This window comes from Perca flavescens, chromosome 8 (genome assembly GCF_004354835.1).
Source record: "Perca flavescens isolate YP-PL-M2 chromosome 8, PFLA_1.0, whole genome shotgun sequence".
Taxonomy (NCBI): Eukaryota; Metazoa; Chordata; class Actinopteri; order Perciformes; family Percidae; genus Perca; species Perca flavescens.
Window position 1 is genome coordinate 29,477,233 of NC_041338.1, and position 21,275 is coordinate 29,498,507.

The 21,275-nt window shown below is 40.5% G+C and overlaps 1 protein-coding gene across 7 annotated transcripts in view; it reads left to right on the forward strand.

The window, feature by feature from the left end:
- LOC114559845 (unconventional myosin-IXa) overlaps positions 1 to 21,275 on the forward strand; it is a 159,322-nt gene that overhangs the window by 74,498 nt on the left and 63,549 nt on the right. For 6 of the 7 annotated variants that reach the window (XM_028584826.1, XM_028584821.1, XM_028584824.1 and 3 more), the window contains exons 5-7: positions 2,015 to 2,114; positions 14,005 to 14,105; positions 15,387 to 15,513. In XM_028584826.1, coding sequence (XP_028440627.1) covers positions 2,015 to 2,114; positions 14,005 to 14,105; positions 15,387 to 15,513 — 328 coding nt within the window. The remainder of the gene's footprint in view (positions 1 to 2,014; positions 2,115 to 14,004; positions 14,106 to 15,386; positions 15,514 to 21,275) is intronic. The other variant, XM_028584823.1, reaches the window with a different exon arrangement.

Sequence of the window (21,275 nt, forward strand, 5' to 3'; positions counted from 1 at the left end):
CTATCCTCTGCCCTTTGCTTTCTAAGTTAACACTGTAAACTATCAGGTTTCCTTTTAAGTTTGGTCATTCATGCACACAGGACATGATTGTTTATTAATACAAATTATACATCAAAAAAAATGTTGGGAGAATGAGAAAATAGATTTTCACATATTTCTTAGAAATCAGTTATGTGTCCAGTTTAGTGTAACAGAAACACTGTCTGTTCTCTCACACACACACACACAAACACACACTCACACTGTACATAAACACATGAATAGGAATTTCAACCTGTGCCCACATCCCTTAAATTCTTTCGCTCAACACACACCGTTTCTTATCGACTGGCTCTGTCCCTGTATCGCTCCTCTCTCCCAGGCAGCAATAATAACAAAAACAAAACACAAAAAACAAAAATCACAGGGCCCAGCAGCATAATAGCTTTGTGAGGGAAGGAAAAAAACAATGTAAAACCCTTCACCGGTCATCTAATCCCTCTAACCCCGAATGGCCCGGGTTTTCTATTTCATCCTGATGACAGGCCCTGGCGGCCATATTGATAGGGTAGAAACTAAACACAGGACCCCCCAGTCGGCTTAGACCTGAAGCTGAGAGGTGGGGGAGCAGGCGGTCTTATGATGAACTGCAAACAATCTTAAATCTTAACTCCAGTCTCATGACAGGTTGCCTCTGTACGACCTCAGAGTAAGATAATAAAAACTAGCTGAGCTTTCTAGGGGTGCTGTCAGGCTTTATGACTTTGATAGTAGTCTGTGCAAGTGAAGGGCTGTTACTGTATTCAGCAACCGTGGTTCTATTATTACGTTATTAGTAGTATTGTTTTAGGTATTACAGTAGTTTGTTCATATATTGTGTTATTAGCTTCAGTAACTGTGGATCATTAACAGTAGCAGTCGTAGCTATAGGGCTGGGTAGCATGCTGGAAATGTACCAATACCACAGCTAGCATGGCTCTATTGATAGTTGTAAAACACTGCCTAAGGTCAAGCCGTGTAAGTCAAGGCAGGTCAGCACAACTCTTTTTAGGGTCAGGGGCAGTGGTTTTAGTTTTGTATCCTTATCCGGTAATGGCTGGGTTCAGGGGAAATAACGAGTGCCCTTTACCTTGAAAAGACTGTAATCATCAAGAAACCTGATCTGCATGTGTCAATGTTGGTGTTTACTGTTGTGGCTTAAGCTAGCCACTTTTTGGTAGCTCATTCAATGGTCATTACCAGTAAATGTTCATTAAGAGTTATTTTTGAGTGTTTATTTAATGATTTACCTAAATGTTTGTAGTAGATGGAGATACAGAAGAAAAAAAATCTAGTTTGAGCATCTTCACAAGGATTACGTAACATCAGCTTTCATTTGTCATGATAGAAGACATTACATCAAAGATAATTTGAGGTCCTATTGCGCAGCCCAAAGTGGCTGTATCAACAGCAGTAACAGTGTCCGTTATGAAAAAAATAATAAAACTATTATTTAGTAGCGTAATATGTCAGTTTCAATAAAAAAAAAATAAAAAAACATCCTTCTACCCATCCGCCAATTACACATCGGGAATCTTTAATATCCTCTCTGAACTTTTTAACTTTCCACCACTCCATCGGTCACTAAGGTTGCCTGTACAGAATAGTGAAGCTTGTTTCCAGCTGTAACAGAATTACGTCTTGGTGTGTTGACCTTTTGTCACAGAGGCACAGCTCCTTACCTCCAGCCCACACGCCACACTGCTACTTTGAATGACTTGAAATGTGAGCCCGTCGGTTGAAAGGTGTGACTTATTTGTTACATGCTGCAGGTTTGTGAAATAGCCTGCAGATGGAAAATGTTTCCCTGTACTCTACTCCAAAGCTTTGAATGGAGTCTCCTCCCCCAAGGGTGTTCTCCACCGCTGTCCTCTGAGGGAGGACAGCAGCAGTTCACCGTCTGAGGGAATTTAAAATGATTCAAGAAATCAATACATGATGTTTTTTCTGTAGAATCCTACCTTCTAACTTGACATGTGTATGTGTGTGTCTGTAGGAACTACCATGTGTTCTACTACCTGTTGGCCGGAGCCAGTGAAGAAGAGAGGAAGTCCTTCCACCTGCTCAAACCTGAGGAATACCACTACCTCAACCAGGTCCGCACACACACACCAATGCAGAGAACACAGAATTCTTTTTTAAGATAATTTTTTGGGGCATTTTGGGCCTTTATTTTTATAGGACAGCCGAAGACATGAAAGGGGAGAGAGAGGGGGAATGACATACAGGTCTGAGTCGGACACGCGGCCGCTGCGTTGAGGAGTAAACCTCTATATATGGACGCACGCTCTACCAACTGAGCTACCCAGGCGCCCAGAACACAGAATTTAGTGCATACAAAATTACAAACGGACAGAAAAAAGGACGGAAAAGTCCACCTGGATTTATTTATGCCATATGCAATAATAATGCCTCAAAATATTCCACAAAGTCAGAATAAAGCACAAAGAGAAAAAGACACTGATGTTATAATTGCTTGTCTTGACATCAATGATCCAGTGTGGTGGCTTGTGTCATTCATCAGCACTTACGAAAGACCATAAATAATCACTTATTGAATCAAAAACCATTTCATGTCAGCAAGTTTCAGGGCAAAATTATAATTTGTACGGATATACAAATATTTTAAAGCAACACCAAAGCACTTTTCCGCTTCGGTCCCCCTACAGGTTGGAAGCGGAATTGTCCATTACCGCTGTCGTAATGATGGGGTAGCGGATCTGTAGTTCTAATGAGACATAATGAGACATTACGACAGCGGTAATGGACCATTCCACTTCCAACCTGTACGGGGACCGAAGCGGAAAAGTGCTTCAGTGTTGCTTTAAGAGATCTGATTTGTAATGTGTAGGAAACCCTGTGCCTCATCGTGACCCTTTAGTTAATTTTGGTCTCAATTTATTCAGATTAATACATTAAGATCTTTTTATTCAAAGAAGTGTTTGGACCACTAGTAAATTTTGTGCGCACCTAATTGAAAATTCTAAATGCCAGGCCTTATCTGAAATCACCCATACATGCCACATAAAATGAATGAGTAAATGTTTTTATCATGAGGCCCAATGTGATGTTTCAATTTTACTGCGCTACAAAGAATTCATTTGACGTGGTAATAACCCTTTTCTCTCTTCACAAATGGGGAACATTCATCCCAAATGCAAGAAAAGATTGTTATTATTGAAAAATGAAGCTTCGAGGCACCACGTAGAGAGATTGATGGAGACTCTGAAGATGATGATAGAAAATGTCAGCATCTCTTTCAACCCTGTGTGTGTGTGTGTGTGTGTGTGTGTGTGTGTGTGTGTGTGTGTGTGTGTGTGTGTGTGTGTGTGTGTGTGTGTGTGTGTGTGTGTGTGTGTGTGTGTGTGTGTGTGTGTGTGTGTGTGTGTGTGTGTGTGTGTGTGTGTGTGTGTGTGTGTCTGGGTGTCTTTACGTGCTTGTGTTCATGCCAAAAGCCCCCATATGTGTGCATCTTTTGCAGTACAGCTGTGTTCGTTGGCAGCAGATGTGTGAGGATTCATATTTTCTCTTCCTATGGCAGTACACTGGGGAGGCAACAAAAAACCTCCTTTGTTCATCTCTTTTGGCTACCCAAAAAAGTTACAGTTTTTTCCCCCCTCCCCTAATCCCCACCACAACAACCCCACCCCCACCCCCCATCCTCCTCTTCTGTTGCCTGTTACTATGCAGCTCTGTTTCCATGGCAACAGCAATACTCTGGAGTTAATCTGGCGCTGACTTGGTCTCGTGCAGAGGGCGCCGGCGGTCGCGCGTGTTTGTGTGCACACACACACTTGTCTGAGCGTGTATGCACACGCAGCAAGCCCGCTGTTTATCAGGGACACACACACACACACTCCTGACACACATTGTGTCACAGAGGATCAAAATGATTATCCATTTTTAACTCTCTTCTCTCTCAGAGATAGATTTTGTTCTCTGCGGTTCATCTTTCTCTGTGTCTATCTGCCTGTCAGTCTCTCAGTGGTGGATCATAACTGAGTTCATTTACTCAAGTACTGCAGTCCTTCAAACATCTATAATTTTATAATAATGTAAATGAGAATGTGAAAAGAATAGGACAATGTCAAAGGAATCGCTCATTGTAATGAATCGACAGAGAATTATCACACTTGGCTTTACGGAGCTTTCTAGCAAATTTCAGCTCGTTAGCTGGCCGGTCCACAACTTTACTGTGCTGGTTTCAGCGGGAAAAGCTTTAAAAGCCAACTGTTCACTACCTGCTCACAACCAAACAGCTGACAAATTTGCCAACTAGCTGGTGAACAAAGTGGAACATTTAGCAGCAAAAGAGCCAGATATTTCCCTCAGAAGTGGGTAGAGACCAAAAACAGGGATAGAAGAGAGTGAATATTGGACTGGTGGCCACAAACAGGATTTCAAATGAATGCTGATGTTGCTTTTTTATCTGCTGAATGTGTAAATACGCCATATCATATAAGCAGCGGCAGTACAAAAGATTGGGATAACATTAGCAGTAACTTAAAGCAACACTATGTAACTTATCTGCAGCTGTAGTTCCAATGAGACAACCTGTAGGGAGACGGTCCCCCTACAGGTTGTCTCATTGGAACTACAACTCGTGTCGGGTAGCGCAAGTTGTAGTTCCAGTGAGACAACCTATAGGGCTAAAAGTTACATAGTGTTGCTTTAATAGTAAACAGTGAGGCTGATAACAATGAGAAAAAATTGGGCTGAATTTTATGCATCATTTCCTGTGAGTCCCTCATACTAAAATCCAGCTTGGCAATGGCGGACTCCACCACTACCAATAAAAGGTACTTTATAGAGAAGTATTCAAATAATTTTCATACATTTTGAGGTGCTTGTGCTTTACTTGAGTGCTTCAATGTTATGTTACTTCTACTTCAGAGGGAAATATTGTATTTTTTGCTACACTTACTAGTTTGCACAAAACACACAATCAACTTATAAAATATGACACATTGTTACAAATGAAACTACCTAGTACAGTATAAAATTAAAGTTCAAATTTGCTCCAGCTAAAACAGTAAAATGCTACTTCCACATAGTAATTATCCAATAATGTACCGTAATACAACAATATAGCTTTCACTGGGTAATACTGATAATACTTACTGTACTTTTACTTATGTAAGATTTTGAGGATAATTTGTAACTTGTAATTGATTATTTTTACATTGTATTGCTACTTTTACTTGAGTAAGATACTTGAATACTTAAAAAAAAAATCAGTAATGTCATCGCTAAGATAGAGTTTTCACCCACTGATTGAGACTGTGCACTTCTGAAATTGAAAACCGTTCTATCCCCCGCCATCCCTGATCATGGATTAAATTATTGTAGCACTGGAGTGTGTGTGTGTGTGTGTGTTAGAGTGTGAGAGGGAGGATTAGTAAGTTTTCCCCCACATATTAACAGCATGTGTCATCTTTCTCAGTCCCTTTTAAGTGTGCGTATTATTGTGTGTAATTCCTGCCTTCTTAACCCGCTCTGCCTTGCTTCCAGATGACAAAGAAATCACACAAACTCCACTGGGACAATTACTATGAGAGCGATCTGGTCAGTATCATGTGGATGACAAGTTGTTTGTGTCAGCTGTGCTCATTGGGTGTGTCGTGGTTCTTTGGTTTTTTGGTGCCAGTCTTGGTTTCTTTCTCTCTCTCGACGGAGGTAACCTGAACTGACCTCAGCTGGTCGAGTTTGGTAATGAAAATGATTAAAGGGATACCTTTTAATGTAATGACTTTACTGTATTTGTCTCAAGATATTTGTGCACTTTTAAAGGTGTCACACATTTAGTCTATACTAATCTCATTTAAAGTGAGGTATTTGACACTGAAAAACTGTTGATAGCACAATTAACTAATAGTTAATTTACTGTAAGTGCCTTGTTTTAAAAATGATATCAGAGAAAAGATTTTGTGTCTTTTAAAAAGAGACATCTCCTTTTGTAAGTTAAGGGAACTTTTATTCTAGAAGAAATGGGGCTCTTAAATTCCTAATTTCTTTTTTGAATCTATGGAACATGACTGTATAGATATATGCTGATTAACCAAATAAAACTCAAACATAAAGGAATCCCTTTAATCTAATGTTTGGCTGTGGATGCTTTTGCTTTTGGGAGATTGCGTGATGACGTCAAACCTGGAAACCATCTTTAAAGGGAAGGTTCAGGATTTATACATTCATTGCTACATTTACATTTCTTATGTGACACACCCTTTAACACTGCAGGATAATAGTTGTAGAGTACAAAAACGTATACATTTTGAACAGTTAAATGATAATAGCAACATCCAATAGCACACTGCTAAATTTAAGGGACGAACATGAAATATATAGCGGTTTATATATAAATGTATTTTTGTTATACAGACACTGACAGTTGCAGAGAAATCAATTAACCATTTCTGATTTTAAAAATGTAATCTTTCTTTGCATTTCTAATGTACGTCAGTGGGGATTTAATAGTAAATGTTTTTTTTTTTCCAATAAAAATATTTGAGAACAATAAAAAAAAAACAAGGGCCGTCAAACTTTGTTATTAAAAGTTATAATCTCCTCCCCCAGTGTATTTCCAGTTGAATACTTTTATTGTGAAAGAGCAGCAGTAAGAAATGTTGGTTTTGCATTAGCAGTAATTTAATACAGCTATTATAAGGGTGTATGAGAGAGAACAGTAGATCAATAAGATAAAATTCCAAATACTGGATTACACTTATGAGTCGTCATGTAACATAATCCAGCACGGGAATGGTGGACCTCGCCACTAACAATGAAAATGACTATATTAAGAGGTAATTAAAGAATGTAAATACATTAAACTGCCAATGCTGGAAGAAAAGCGGCTGACCATAAATAGTATCTACAACAGGGTTTAGTTCATGAACATTTTCAGATTCAGATCAACTTTATTATCCCACACAGGGAAATGTGTTTAGTCCAGTGCTCCAGCGCCATGAAGTCCACATTAAAAACAACAAAATAGCAAACACAGCAAGACCACAACCTCATCATAATTAAACACATTTGATGACATTGAGACGGAATGAACAATAAAGTCAAATAAAAACAGTCAATCTACAACAGTAAAATCAAGGGCCCTATTTTAATGATCTAAGCACACAGCGTGAAGCGCCCGGCGCAGGTGCTTTGAGGGCGTGTCCAAATCCACTTTTGCTGGTTTGACGGCAGAAAAAATGGTCCGTGCGCCGGGCCCATGGTTCATAAGGGTTGTACTTGGTGTCTTCATTAATTCATAGGTGTGTTTTGGGCGTTAACATGCAATAAACCAATCAGAGTGTCATCTCCCATTCCCTTTAAAAGCCAGGCGCGTTTGTACCTTGGCACATTGCTATTATGATGGTGGATTTGTATCGCAATATTTTTATTTGTAATCTTTTGTTTGTGTGTGTGTGTGTGTGTGTGTGTGTGTGTGTGTGTGTGTGTGTGTGTGTGTGTGTGTGTGTGTGTGTGTGTGTGTGTGTGTGTGTGTGTGTGTGTGTGTAACAAGCATAGTGTGCACGCACTGTGCACGAGCCTAGGCGCATTTTACTAATGGGCTGTTAAAATAACAATGAAATGCTGCGCTACTGACTTTAGACCAGGTTTTTCTTGGTCAGTGGCGCGATCACTTCCCGCTGCCTCAAGATAGCAATACGCCAAGAATGCACCTGAACACACCTCCCTGTAAGACCAGCACGCCCATTGGCGCAAAGATGGGTGCAGGTGCATTTGCTATTTAGATAACGTGGGCGCTGGACGGGAAATTGACAACTGCGTCGGTCTTAAACTAGCAAAGACACTTGCATCAGGCTTTGCACCGCGCAGCGCCGGGTGCAAGATAGGGCCCCAAATCTGATATAAAAGTGACCAGCTAAGAGACCTTTTGATTAAGATGCATGTTATGCAGGCTTTTGGCTTGAGGAATAAAAGAATTCTCGTATCTACATGTTTTGATTTTATTATTAAAAGAACGTCTTTTAACTTCATGTTATCTATCACTATTTACGTCACCTAAACCTGTTTGGTTGGGGTTAAAAGCAAACGTTAAAACATTGTAAATCAGTGACCAAACAAACAAATGGTGTTGCCACATGCGCAGGCGCCTTCATACAGATTATAGCTTAAATATTACCACAAGAATATGTACAGGGGAAACTAATTTTGAAGCTAGATAAAGACGATAAAGATCAGATGGCAGCAAATTCTGTTAGTTAACTTCCCTAAACTGTAATCAACCAGGATCTAAGACTCAAGTCACACCAGCCATTTTTTCTAGTTACCTAGTTCCCATTTATTTATAGAATCATTCCTTACGTGCTTTTCATTCAGTGAGACAGTTTTAATAGTGATGAATAGGCTTCATGTCCTGAAACTTCCCTCCTAATGTGTGTGGTCTATTTTGTGTATGTGCGTGTTTGCCGTTCCACGGTCTTTGAGCCTGCCACTGTCTTGCCAGTCTCCACCTGAAGTGAGTAATGTTTGGTCAGTGGGATTTGTTGTGTGTGGTTAAGGGATTCAGTATCTCCCAATAGGAGATTATGTTAACTTTGACTTTTCCGGCGAGCAAACACTTGACATGAGAGTCGGTTTGTATATATACGCCTTGTCTATTTGACACTCTCTCTTTCTTTTTTAAGTTACAGTTAAAGGAGTAATTCGCCAAAAATCTGTCTTTTGAATATCCACTACTCCCCTCCTGTATGCTTGAAAAGGGGCTCAACAATTTTGACAATGGATTCCAATGGTAACCCAGAATCATCATAAAAAATAGTCTATGGATATTTCTCAAATCCCTCCTGCAGAACAATCTCTGGAAGTAGCATATTAAGCAATTTATAGACAAAGTGAAGATTGTTTGGAACATACTGAACATGTAGAGCAACTCTGGAGGAGTGGATTATGCTACTGGAGTGATTTGAGAAGTTCCTTTGGAAATTTTGATTATGTTTTTATTCATGTTTTTTATCAGACACAGCCTATGGGGGGTTAATATCCAATAGTCAACAGAGAGATTTTCAGTCACCTGTCCTTTGAAAAGAATACTTCAGCATTTTAATAAACTTTTTTTTGCTTTCTTTCCAAGAGTGAGATGAGAAATTTGACATTAATGCGTGAGCTAGAGTCAGGATGTGTTTAGCCTAGCTTAGCAGAAAGACAGCTAGCCCGGTTCATTCTAAAGTCAAAAACTACTAACAACTCTAACGCTGCCTTATTCACACACTATATTTAGTTTGTCTACTAATACATAAGCAAAAATGTAACAAAGACCATTTGCTATTTTTGTTTTTTATTGTCTCCTATCTTCTTATCTCACTCTTGCAAAGGAACAGAAAAAAGTGTATTACCCAAAATGTTGAACTATTCCTTTAACTTCACTGACTACTACCATCTTGACAAACCCTCACACACACTCGCACGCACACACACACACACACACACACACACACACACACACACACACACACACACACACACACACACACACACACACACACACACACACACACAGATACAGAAAGCTCAGCAGCTCTTGACAGCTGCTGTCTGAGTATCTGACTAGCCCTTTGGGCCTTTTTAACCCTTGACCTCCACCATTGGTCAATATGCAGGGCACCCAGTGCTTCAAACAGTGATGTGTACAGATTCCAGATGTAATGTGGAGCCAAAATAGAAAATAAACCAGTGTGATTTTATAAAAAAAAAGAAATTAAGTTTGTGACTAAAGATCCCAAAGACCAAACATTTTCTGGATGTTTGCATTTTATGTGTGCAGTCGGGTGTTTGGTTCTGAGCCACTGTGGGTTTTTGCATTTTGCGCCTGTTTGGTTGTCTATGGTTTTTGGTCGTGTGGAATGTCTAGTGACGGGGTGGCATGCTGCTTTTGGCGCAAAATCTACCCGATGTCTTGACAACATAAGTCATGAATAAGTCATGGTAAGTAACAGGAAAGCCTCAACTGGATGCACATAACTTTTAACTGGATCCTTGAGCGATCTGTTAAAAAGCTCCATGTGCTGCGTCAGCGAGCTGGGCTTCTGATTTGACTCAATTTGGTGTACGCCTGCCCCAGGAGTGTTGCAACTGGCATAACATTGCAATTTTAAGTTGTGAGTGAGAAAAGATTCTTTGTTTAAAATAAGCACGAAGAACAGATTGTTTCTTAATCATCCCTTTGCTGCACTCAAGTAGTACCAATAGCTAAGGTTTTGGTTTTCGACCAAAGTATTCCCTTTCAACTGGCCAAAATTGATCTCTTTATTTTCTCAACTTCCTTCAACATATCACATTGTGCTGCTTGGCGCTGAGGTCTAACATACCCGGCAATTTGAAAACTAGCTTTTCCCGGGTCTCGCCATAGATCGAGAAGCCTCAAAAACCCTTTTGTTGCAATTGGAGACGCTCACTGGAGAAATAAGTCAATTGTTGCCTCTGCAGTTCCTGACAAGTTCTGGGCCAAAGGTAAACAATGGAGAGGCAGAGGAGTGTTGAATGTTAAAGTGTAGAAGAGGCAATCCAGAGTGTGGATTATGGGTTCCTGTGTCTTCTCTCGCTGGCTGGTCACCGTGGTATGTTCTAATTACAGCCTGAGAGAGGCTCGCTGCCGGAGCAGAGGCATGCTGACCTACCGGAGGGCCTGAAGACACACATGCACACAGTCGCTGTACTCAAACACATCCTCGCTCCTCTTCCTCCTTTGCTGTCACCATATGATATAAGTGTCTCACAGTTAGTGGTGTGCGATACTGCAAAATTTGCTATCGATCCGATACCAAGTAAATACAGGGCCAGTATTGCCGATACCGATACGATACCGATACTTTTTATTAATTAAGGTGGATACATCATCAAATTGCAAATTTTTTTGGGGGGGGATTTTTCCTTTGGATTATTAATAAGTTAAAACCCAGGACAGAATTTGCATATGCTTGTATACATATGTTGTGTTAACACTGTATCTTAAAGCCACTGCAAATTATTTTTCATTTTTGGCCTGAAAATATAGCCACACAGCACTCCTCTTCCTCTCTGCCATTCTTCTTCTCCGTCTATGTCCTGCTTTTGTGTGTGTGTGTGTGTGTGTGCTGCTGGCCGCCGCCACCGAGCCTCGTTTGCTTGTTTGCTTGGCGCCGCTGAGTCACGTGACGGTACAACATCAAATCACAAGAGGGGGGAGGAGGAGCAAAGTGTGCCTGCTCTGCGCTGTGACAGGAGCGCCTGAAAGCAGCTTACACAAACACTTACACAAACAGACAGACAGGTCGCCTCTTTGATGAAACCGCAGCGGTGCATACTGGAGAGAAACTGAAAGTAAAGTAGCGATCTCATTACACTGGTATTGATCAATATCGATACCAACGTTGGTATCGATATTATCGATACAGTGGGGGAAATAAGTATTTGACCCCTTGCTGATTTTGCAGGTTTGCCCACTTACAAAGAATGCAAAAATCTACAATTGTAATCATATGTACATTCTAACAGTGAAAGACAGAATCCCAAAGAAAATTCCAGAAAATCACATCATATGAATTTATTAAAATTGATAACCATCTGATGAGGAAAAACAAGTATTTGACCCCCTGGACAAACAGCAAGTATTCTGGCTCCTACAAGCCAGTTAGTCTTTCTTTAAGACACAGCCCCAATCCGAACCAATTATCTACATCAAATACACCTGCCTCACCTCGTTACCTGTATAAAAGACACCTGTCAACACCCAAACAACCAGCATCCAACATCACCACCATGGGCAAGACCAAAGAGCTTTCTCTGGACATCAGGGACAAGATTGTTGATCTGCACAAGGCTGGGATGGGCTACAAGAGAATCGGAAAGCAACTTGGAGAGAAAAGATCAACTGTCGGTGCAGTTATCAGGAAATGGAAGAAGCACCACACCACGCCAACCTCCCTCGGTCTGGGCCTCCACACAAGATCTTGCCTCGTGGGGTGTCCCTGATCATGCGAACGGTGAGGAATCATCCCAAAACCACAAGGGGGGAACTGATGAATCAACTGAAGGCAGCTGGGACCACAGTTACAAAAGAAACGGTTGGTAACACACTCGCCGTCATGGATTGAAATCCTGCAGCGCCGCACGCAAGGTCCCCCGCTCAAGAAGAAACATGTACAGGCCCGCATGAAGTTCGCCATTCACCACCTGGACGACTCAGAAGAGGCCTGGAAGAAGGTGATGTGGTCAGATGAGACCAAAATAGAACTTTTTGGCCTCAACTCAACTCGTCGTGTTTGGAGGGCAAAGAACACCGAGTACAACCCAAAGAACACCATCCCCACCGTCAAGCATGGTGGTGGCAACATCATGCTTTGGGGGTGCTTTTCAGCCAAGGGGACGGGACAACTCCATCGTATTGAGGGGAGGATGGACGGGGCCATGTATCGTGGAATTCTTGACCGACATCTCCTTCCCTCAGTGAGAGAGCTGAAGATGGGTCGAGGATGGGTGTTTCAGCACGACAACGACCCTAAGCACACCGCCAAAGCAACAAAAGAGTGGCTGAAGAAGAAGCACATCAAGGTTCTGGAGTGGCCTAGCCAGTCTCCAGACCTGAATCCGATTGAAAATCTTTGGAGGGAGCTTAATATTCGAGTTGCCAGGCGACAACCTCGGAACCTGAATGATTTGGAGGCTGTCTGCAGGGAGGAGTGGGCCAACATCCCTGCCGAAATGTGCACAAACCTTGTCACCAACTATAAAAACCGTTTGACATCTGTGCTGGCCAATAATGGCTTTTCTACAAAATATTAACATGCTGTTTGTCCAGGGGGTCAAATACTTGTTTTTCCTCATCAGATGGTTATCAATTTTAATAAATTCATATGATGTGATTTTCTGGAATTTTCTTTGGGATTCTGTCTTTCACTGTTAGAATGTAGATATGATTACAATTGTAGATTTTTGCATTCTTTGTAAGTGGGCAAACCTGCAAAATCAGCAAGGGGTCAAATACTTATTTCCCCCACTGTATTTAGATCAATCCACCGTTTCCTCAACCCAAATAGAATTTGTTTCTTTTCTGACATGGTGACTTGCTGCTTTAATTAATCACTTCAAAGCGAATGTATAATTTGATTGAATAATTAATTGACAAAATCCAAAAGACTCGACTTTGACTTCAACACCAGTTACTTCATTTGGACTTTAACCTTTTGACTTTGAATGACTTGACATTCTCCTGAGGCCCAACAATTGAGAATTATGTTATGAATAAAATGATTCAAAGGAACAAAAATGTTCTTTGACAATGTTCTTTTAATCAATCTGACTGCAGCCAATCAAGGAAAGGACAGTATCACAGGAATAACAAGACACACCTCAATCAGTTTGGTTTTATATTTTGGAAAATGTATTTGAAAGTCATAATTACAAATATTTTGAAAAGCACTTATTATTTCTTCTTAAAAAAAAAAAAAGCCATTCTATTTGTTGAAGGGCGCATGACGATGTCAGGACTAAAAAAGTTTAGGGCTTGGACTTGACTTGGGCCATATTGGTCTTGAGTTGGGACTTGATAGCCAAGACTTGATATTTACTTGATATTTACTTAGTTTTACCTCTAATTTATATATGATATAATTTATAAATTATTTCATTTTCAGGTTCAATAACTTCCTCTGATGTACGCAGAGGCCATCTTTGTTTCAGACAAAGTGAAGCATATGAAATACTGTGGGGAAACCCTGCTCAGTCACACACACATATACACACACAATAATTTATATTCTTGCAGGACACTTGTACAGTAGATACATACACTCATGTAGCTTAAATAGATACATCCATTAGCGTGCCAAGTCTTCACTAACTGTAATGGAATAGTATTAATCGTAATCAACAGGTATTCGTTAAGTGTGTAAGGGTATATTGATTTTAAAAAATCTTCTGGGATGCTGATGTTTATCGCTGTCTTCCTCTTTTTTTTTTCTGTGTTCGTGTGTTTCCACCTGACACCAGCAGGACTGCTTCACAGTGGAAGGAGAGGATCTGAAACATGACTTTGAGCGACTGCAGCTGGCTATGGAGATGGTCGGCTTCCTGCCCACCACACGCAAACAGTAAGATGAGCTGCGTGACGTATACATTTGTTATTTTGTATGAACAAGAACCTCAGCCCTGTCTGTTAAAATTGTTGTCAGGACTCTTTTAAGTACAGTGAATGTGCAGACATTTATTGCATTACATTTTTATGGAAACATATCAGCTCAGCAGATGTGGTTTAGGGATGGAAACATTACTGAACTTAAAACAAACTGATCACTCCGTAAGTACTCCTACTCTTCATCTGATGTTCTCACAAAACATGCCTCTAGTTGTTTTTTATTGTCTTTCCTAGATTTAAAGTTATAGTTTGCTGCCAGGTTTTTTTTTTTTTTTCTTTTTTTTTTAAAGATCCCATGACATAATACTGTATCTGAAGTCTCTTTCCCGAAATTCAGCCTTGGTGCAGAATTACAGCCACTAGAGCCAGTCCCACAATGAGCTTTACTTAGGATGTGCCATTTCTGTGTCTGTAGCTTTAAATGCTATTGAGGAGGAGAGATGGGGGGGAAGGTGGAGGGTGGGGGTGGAGCCTTGACCAACTGCCACTTTGCTTGTTTGAAAGCCATGATGTCTCTCTCTCATGGGCGGGCCAAATTCTCTGGGCGGGCAAAGCAGAGAAAGGGGAGGTAATCTTGCTCCTTATAACCTCATAAGGTGAAGATTCCAGATCGGCCCATCTGAGCTTTCATTTTCTCAAAGGCAGAGCAGGATCCCCAGGGCTCGGTTTACACCTATCACCATTTCTAGTCACTGGGGGACCATAGGCAGGCTGGGGGAACGCATATTAATGTTAAAAAACCTCATAAAGTGAAATGTTCATGCCATGGGACCTTTAAGGAACAGACAAGACTGGTCCCGATCTTCTCATCTGACACTTGGCAAAAAAGCAAATAACCATATTTCCCAAAATGTCAAACTCTTCCTTTAAACCTTTATAGCGTTTAGGAGAATAGGTTGGCTGAGGTCCTTGCACGTTTCTTAACATGTTGTAAGCAAACAGGCATCAGTCAGGAAGCTTTGTAAATTCAGGTTCTTAGAAAATTACAGCTTTTGTCAGAGATTACAAGTAAAACTGACATCTTGTTAGAAAAGTATTTAAAGATAAACATTTCCACAGATTCATTTAGTAAGAGTCCATTTGCTGTAATAAAGAGACCATCCAATAGCAGAAATGTCACACAATGACAAGGTCTCCTGGTCTTTCATTCACTGTAAAACATGCTCAGTAAGACCAAAGCTTAGTTGCCCAAAATAATATAAATATCTTAACAATAAGTGCCTTTCTTTTTCTTTAGGATCTTCTCCCTGCTGTCAGCAATCCTCCACCTGGGAAACATCCGCTACAAGAAGAAGACCTACAGGGACGATTCCATCGACATCTGCAACCCAGAGGTCCTGCCCATCGTCTCGGAGCTGCTAGAGGTGAGCAGCACGATGCAGCCAGCTCATGTGTCGGCTATTAGTAAGGTTCAAACACATAAACAAATTTTAAGGAACTGTGTGTGGCAAAAAATATTTTTGCGAGATATAATTCAGTTTTAATGATAAACCCCGTTTTCATCAGAAAACGCAGTACTTTTTGTCTCACTGACTTTATGCTGAAATGCAATACTTTAAATACTTTGAAGGATAGTAAAAATGCAGAGTTGAAGCAGGGCTTTACCACAGGGTTTGTTTATTCTCCCTAAATACTTTCTTTGCCATTTTGTCTCCCAAAGTTATTCCATTACATGCCCACTGGAGATACTTAAAACTCCAAGGACTTAGTGAACTTTCAAAAACAAGTAGCATCCATTTGCGCGAATGGGTTTTCCTTTTGCTGTGTATTTTTTTAAACACTGTGAAAAAAAATTGTGTTTCGTGTTGCCAGAGTTTACCCCTCCCCCCCCCTTATGTGGGCTTTATAAAGCCTTTTAGAGAGCTGAGGGCTCTCTGCATACGAGCACAGCTTGTGGTGACAGCAGAAGTTAAGAGGTGCTTCAGGTCCCAAAGAGCTGTCCAACCATCCAGTGCTTCCACAAAGTACTGTTTGTGTTCAGGCTATTTCCAGACCTCTTGTGCTGCCGTGCTGTTGCGTAGGTGAGCTTTCCCACCAGGAACAACAGGTCCTTGTTGTTGTCTCAATACCTCCTGCGTTGGTAAATCATACGATAATGATAATAAATACATATCAGACACCAAGACTAGCTTTAACAATGTTTTTTTTAAAGGATAATTTGTGGATCATTTGAGGTGAAATGTTTTTGTAAAGCACTTGTTTTGCCTGTCAGCTGTATCCATCAGTTACTTATGGATGGTCAGTGCTTGTCCAATCACATCCTTGCTCGCACAATACAGTCACTACTTGTCTAACCACATACGGTAATTGCAAGCAGATTAGTTTGCGCAGCGGCAGCACTTTGTTTCTGTAAATAAAGGTCAGATGAAGTTCAGGCGACCTACGGTTTCAGCAACAATATTCCGATTGTGGAAGTAAAGCTGCCTTATAGACTACAGTATCTGTGCTTTGTGCAAAGTCTAATGCTGGTTCATAATTCCTCTTTTTCTTAATTTAATTGAATGTATTTTTATAACCTCATTTTTTTGTATTATTTGTTGTATGCACAAGCAAAAACTAAACTGAAAAGCAGTTTCTGAGGCTTTGATCTATACGTACTGTACATTTTCCTGACCTCAATCTGTAGACACTGTTGTAATTATCCAACAGACACTAATCAGTCTGGTCTGTAGGTTTAGACTGCTTTGGCCTCTTACAGACATTTCCTGGCATGGGTTAACCTGCCACGCAGCATATACAAATTTATGATGTGCTGAATTTGAGTTCATTCTTGACACTGAGTGCAGACCACACACACACACACACACACACACACACCTCAGTGTGCACTGTAAGGACAGCTCAAACATCCACATGCTGTTCTGATTTGCCTTGGGATTGAGTGATGGTGGCACTCCTCAGTCCCTGTTACAAACTTCAACGATTAGGCGGATGTGCTTGTTGAGTCGCTGACAAAACAAGGTCCGAAGTGTGCCGGAGACTCCTGTCAACAGCACAGCGGGGATGTTTTGACTGCCAGGTTTCCTCTATAACATCCAGACTGGTCTCTTTTACTCTCCAGAGGTCCAGAGTGGCAGCCACATGTTGGCCACATGCTCGGGGTTAGTGTTTTAAGTTCAAGTTTATTTGGATGTCTGTGAGTTGGTGTAATGGCTGTTTGTCCCCAGGGACGTATAAAACATTCTTAAAGGGAAGAAGAAAGAAACCGAGAACAAAAAACATCTTAATGAAATCAAACAAGTCACATTGATACAGCATTTTCAGGGCTCTCTGTAATTTGGCAACATTCCTGCTGCGACCTAATGTTTCAGTGGGACAAAAGAGGAGTCAACCAATGGGAAGTTATTTAATGTGAGGAGTGGAGGGAGGGGGCGGATAATTAATAAATATGGGATGGTTTTATTGGTTGCATGCAGTAAATGTTAATAAATAAATAATGTTTTCCAGTAAATAATTGTAATTATTTTAATTGTCCAGTAAAAAATATTGGGAAATTAGCTATAAAGGTACAAAGTTGCCTTTTACTTCATTGTTACTTGACAGCACAGCATGCGTTTACTATGATTTTCACCGCAAGCGCCTTTGAAGTTCTTTTTAAAATTTAATTAACTTGAAAATGGATGGATGTACAGCCCAGACAGGCACCATCAAAAGTACTTAGCACTTAGGTTGTATTGTTGATGCACGACTTTATTCTGAGACCCTTTACATAAGAGAGTCTGCTAATTGGCTGAAATAGGTTCTTGAGGTTTGCTAAATGCAGTTTAGTTTGAGTCATCGAGGCTGGAATTGCTTCAAGGGTGAGGATTGCATGAATAACAAATGTTGGAATTAGTCCGTCCTTCGCTTTGATATGTAAAACAACATTGATAGACAGGATGGGATGTGAACCACCGCTCTCACTATTACTGTGGTACACTCATGTGAAGGTCCTCTATGGAGAAGAACTGATTGGCACAAGTGTTGACGGATGAATGATTAGGCATGAAACTGGTCAGGACTTCCGGTTTCCTGTGGAGGTGGAACTGGAAGAGGAAGTAGAGCTCGTAGAGGCTGGATGACGACTGACAGACTGGATCCTCTGAGCTGTAGAGTTGAGTGATTTGACCTAACCAGAAACATTCCTGTGCAAAGTGGTAATTGGTCCAGAGAGAGTAGCTTACTGTGAGAACAAATCCCACTAAAGCCTGAATTTGATCATGGTATTTTAGTGCTTAAAAACCGTATGTTGAAACACAATTTTGGACCCTGAGGCCAAAAAAATGTTGGTTATTCATCACAGTCTGACATAGGCCAATACATTTTGATAAAGTCCTGTCAGATTTGTGTTTTATTTTCCTTACCAGTAACCATGCAGAGCTGTTTTTCTTCAAGCGTTTAAGTATATTTTAAAGATTATTTTTTGAGGCTTTTCCGCCTTTTAATGGATAGGACAGCTAGGTGAGAAAGGGGAGAGAGAGAGAGAGGGGGAAGACATGCAGGAAATCGTCACAGGGCGGACTCAAACTAGGTATATTTTAGAGTAGAAGAAGCAAAACATTTACAATAACTGCTTCTTGCATTATTGAACATCAAAACCAGTTGGTGGTTGACTTTATCAATTAAATACGAAGGAGGTGGCAGAGTGAGAACAACTAACAGCCCTATCGACCAAATCCAAGCACCCTTTACCCTCACCGGTAGTTACTGTTGCTATGTCGGACAGGTCAACAATATGGCGATGTCTATACTGTACCGTACAGTATTACTACCTGCCAGACGATTAATTAACTATAGTACATGTTAGATAACTCTGGTAACGGCTATTTATACTGATAACTATATAATAATTTCACTTTAAAAAGAGCGTAGGTGTCTTAAAATATACGTCTTATGATCTTCTTCAGAATGTCTTGTTGTTTGTAGCATAGAGAGAAAATGTAGGGACTAGGCATCAAAAGCATTAGACCAGAAAGATTACTAACCTAGAATGGGAATCGAGGTATTCATGTCCCAGAAAAAAGAAATGGTTAATTTGAGAACAGAATCACTGAACCTAAACTTGCTTACAAACTTCTGAGTATTATGGTATTAGAGCTGTAATCATAGACGGAGCAGCAAGCCTGTTACCAAGCGACTAATACATGGAAATGTACCGGCTAAAGACCAATCACCAGGCTACAGAATAGGCTTTGCTCTCAGTCGAGGGATTACCAGGCAGTGTGAAATGAAGTCTGATTATGAGGCCCCCCCCCCCCCACAGACAAACACACACACACACACACACACACACACACACACACACACACTCTCTGTTTATGTCAAAGCCTTCACAAAGGAGCCAGTTGAAAAAACTATATCCATAATGGTATTAACTATAAAATTAACACCCTTCCCTTTTATACATCAGCTGCGGTGTGTGTGTGTGTGTGTGTGTGTGTGTGTGTGTGTGTGTGTGTGTGTGTGTGTGTGTGTGTGTGTGTGTGTGTGTGTGTGTGTGGACATCTGCTTCTCCCAGTGGGACACATCATATTGTACTGTGTGTGTGAGGTCAGAGAGCAGTGTTTACGTGTTAATCTTGGCAGCTGTGTTAGTTAGAAGCAGCGGAGTTATTATGAGCATCAGATTAGTAGATTGAAGAGTCAGTTAGGGATGAAGGATATGGATTAAAAAATCTTCTGTCACCATGTATATTATGAGATTTTCTGGAAAGTCAGTTGAGAAACAGCTTATACTATAGATGATATAACCAAATGGGAATGTCTGCAATATACAACTAGATATATTAGGTAAATAATTACCTTGGTTTAAACCAGAGATCTTTACAAACCATTATTTGTAATGTGACGGCTCCTAGGCATCAAGACCTATTAACCTATTACCCTTTGGTTGCTGGGTTACTGATAAACTGCAACCAAACTTAATTTATTTAAATAAACAAAGGTAAACGTGCTATCAGTTTATCATTAATGGGTTTTTTTTGTTTGTTTTTTTAAGATTATTTTTTGGGCTTTTCCCCCTTTAATTTTTGACAGGACAGCTAGGTGAGAAAGGGGAAAGAGAGGGGGAAGACGTACAGGGGATTCAAATCCTGGACGTCTGCGTCGAGGCATAAACCTCTCAGTACATGTGCACCTGCTTTACCAGTAAAGATGCATCTTTTTGTTAATTTACACAACATTGATGATAGGCTTACTGGCCTACAGCAAAGGTAGCCATAAGGTAGCCATCCACAGTGAGAATGCGTTGAAACATGATGTATAATGAATATGTCAACAATTATTGTTTTTAGTATTAGTATTGTTAAAAAGTATGTATAAAGGCTCTAGGCCGCCCTACACTTTATTGTAAGCCTGGTCTCGCTTTGCCAGACCCTTCTCCAACCCGCGCTGGAGGAGGGTCTGGCTACTCCACACAGCATTCAGGAATGGGAGGAAAATGTGCTCTGGTTTATTGGCATTTCTTTGATCACAATCGTCTCGTCACCGGAGAAAAGCCGCGCTGCCGCTACAAAATAGGCTCGGATGGAACTTGTTTTGGTGGAACGTGCACATTTAAAAGTTGTTTTAGTAATGCAACAGAAAACTCAGATTAGACAGATAGTCTAGGTAGCTGTCTGGATTTACCCTGCAGAGATCTGAGAAAACTATGTAACATAGTTTTATACAATATATGTAGTACGGGGACCCTGCTCCATCTCTCTTTCAGCTAAGGGGTCATTGGCCTAAAAAAGAATGAAGAGTGTAAAGAGGAACGTTTAAAACAAAAGGTCCCTTCACAAGTCATGTATAGTGCTACAGTACTTACTCTGTGAAAACAGTGTATGTAAAACCTGCATTACAAATGGGGTTTTTGTAGTTTGACATACAGTATGTGGGTATTTATCAGGCGTGGTTGGTCTGACAAAAAGGTCTGTTGCGTTATGGGAAATGTAGAATTTTGCGGGGTTTTTTGGAGCCTGACCCATACAAGGAACTAAATTCTTCTTTATAATCTGTCTCTTGTGAGCTCTCCAGCTTTCTGGAAGTGCTATATTAAATTCCTTGAGAAACCCTTTAATAGAATGATGCACTTTGACATTATTGGACTGTACCATTACTGCATGTTATCATCATTTTATTATTACCATTACTTCATCACGTATACG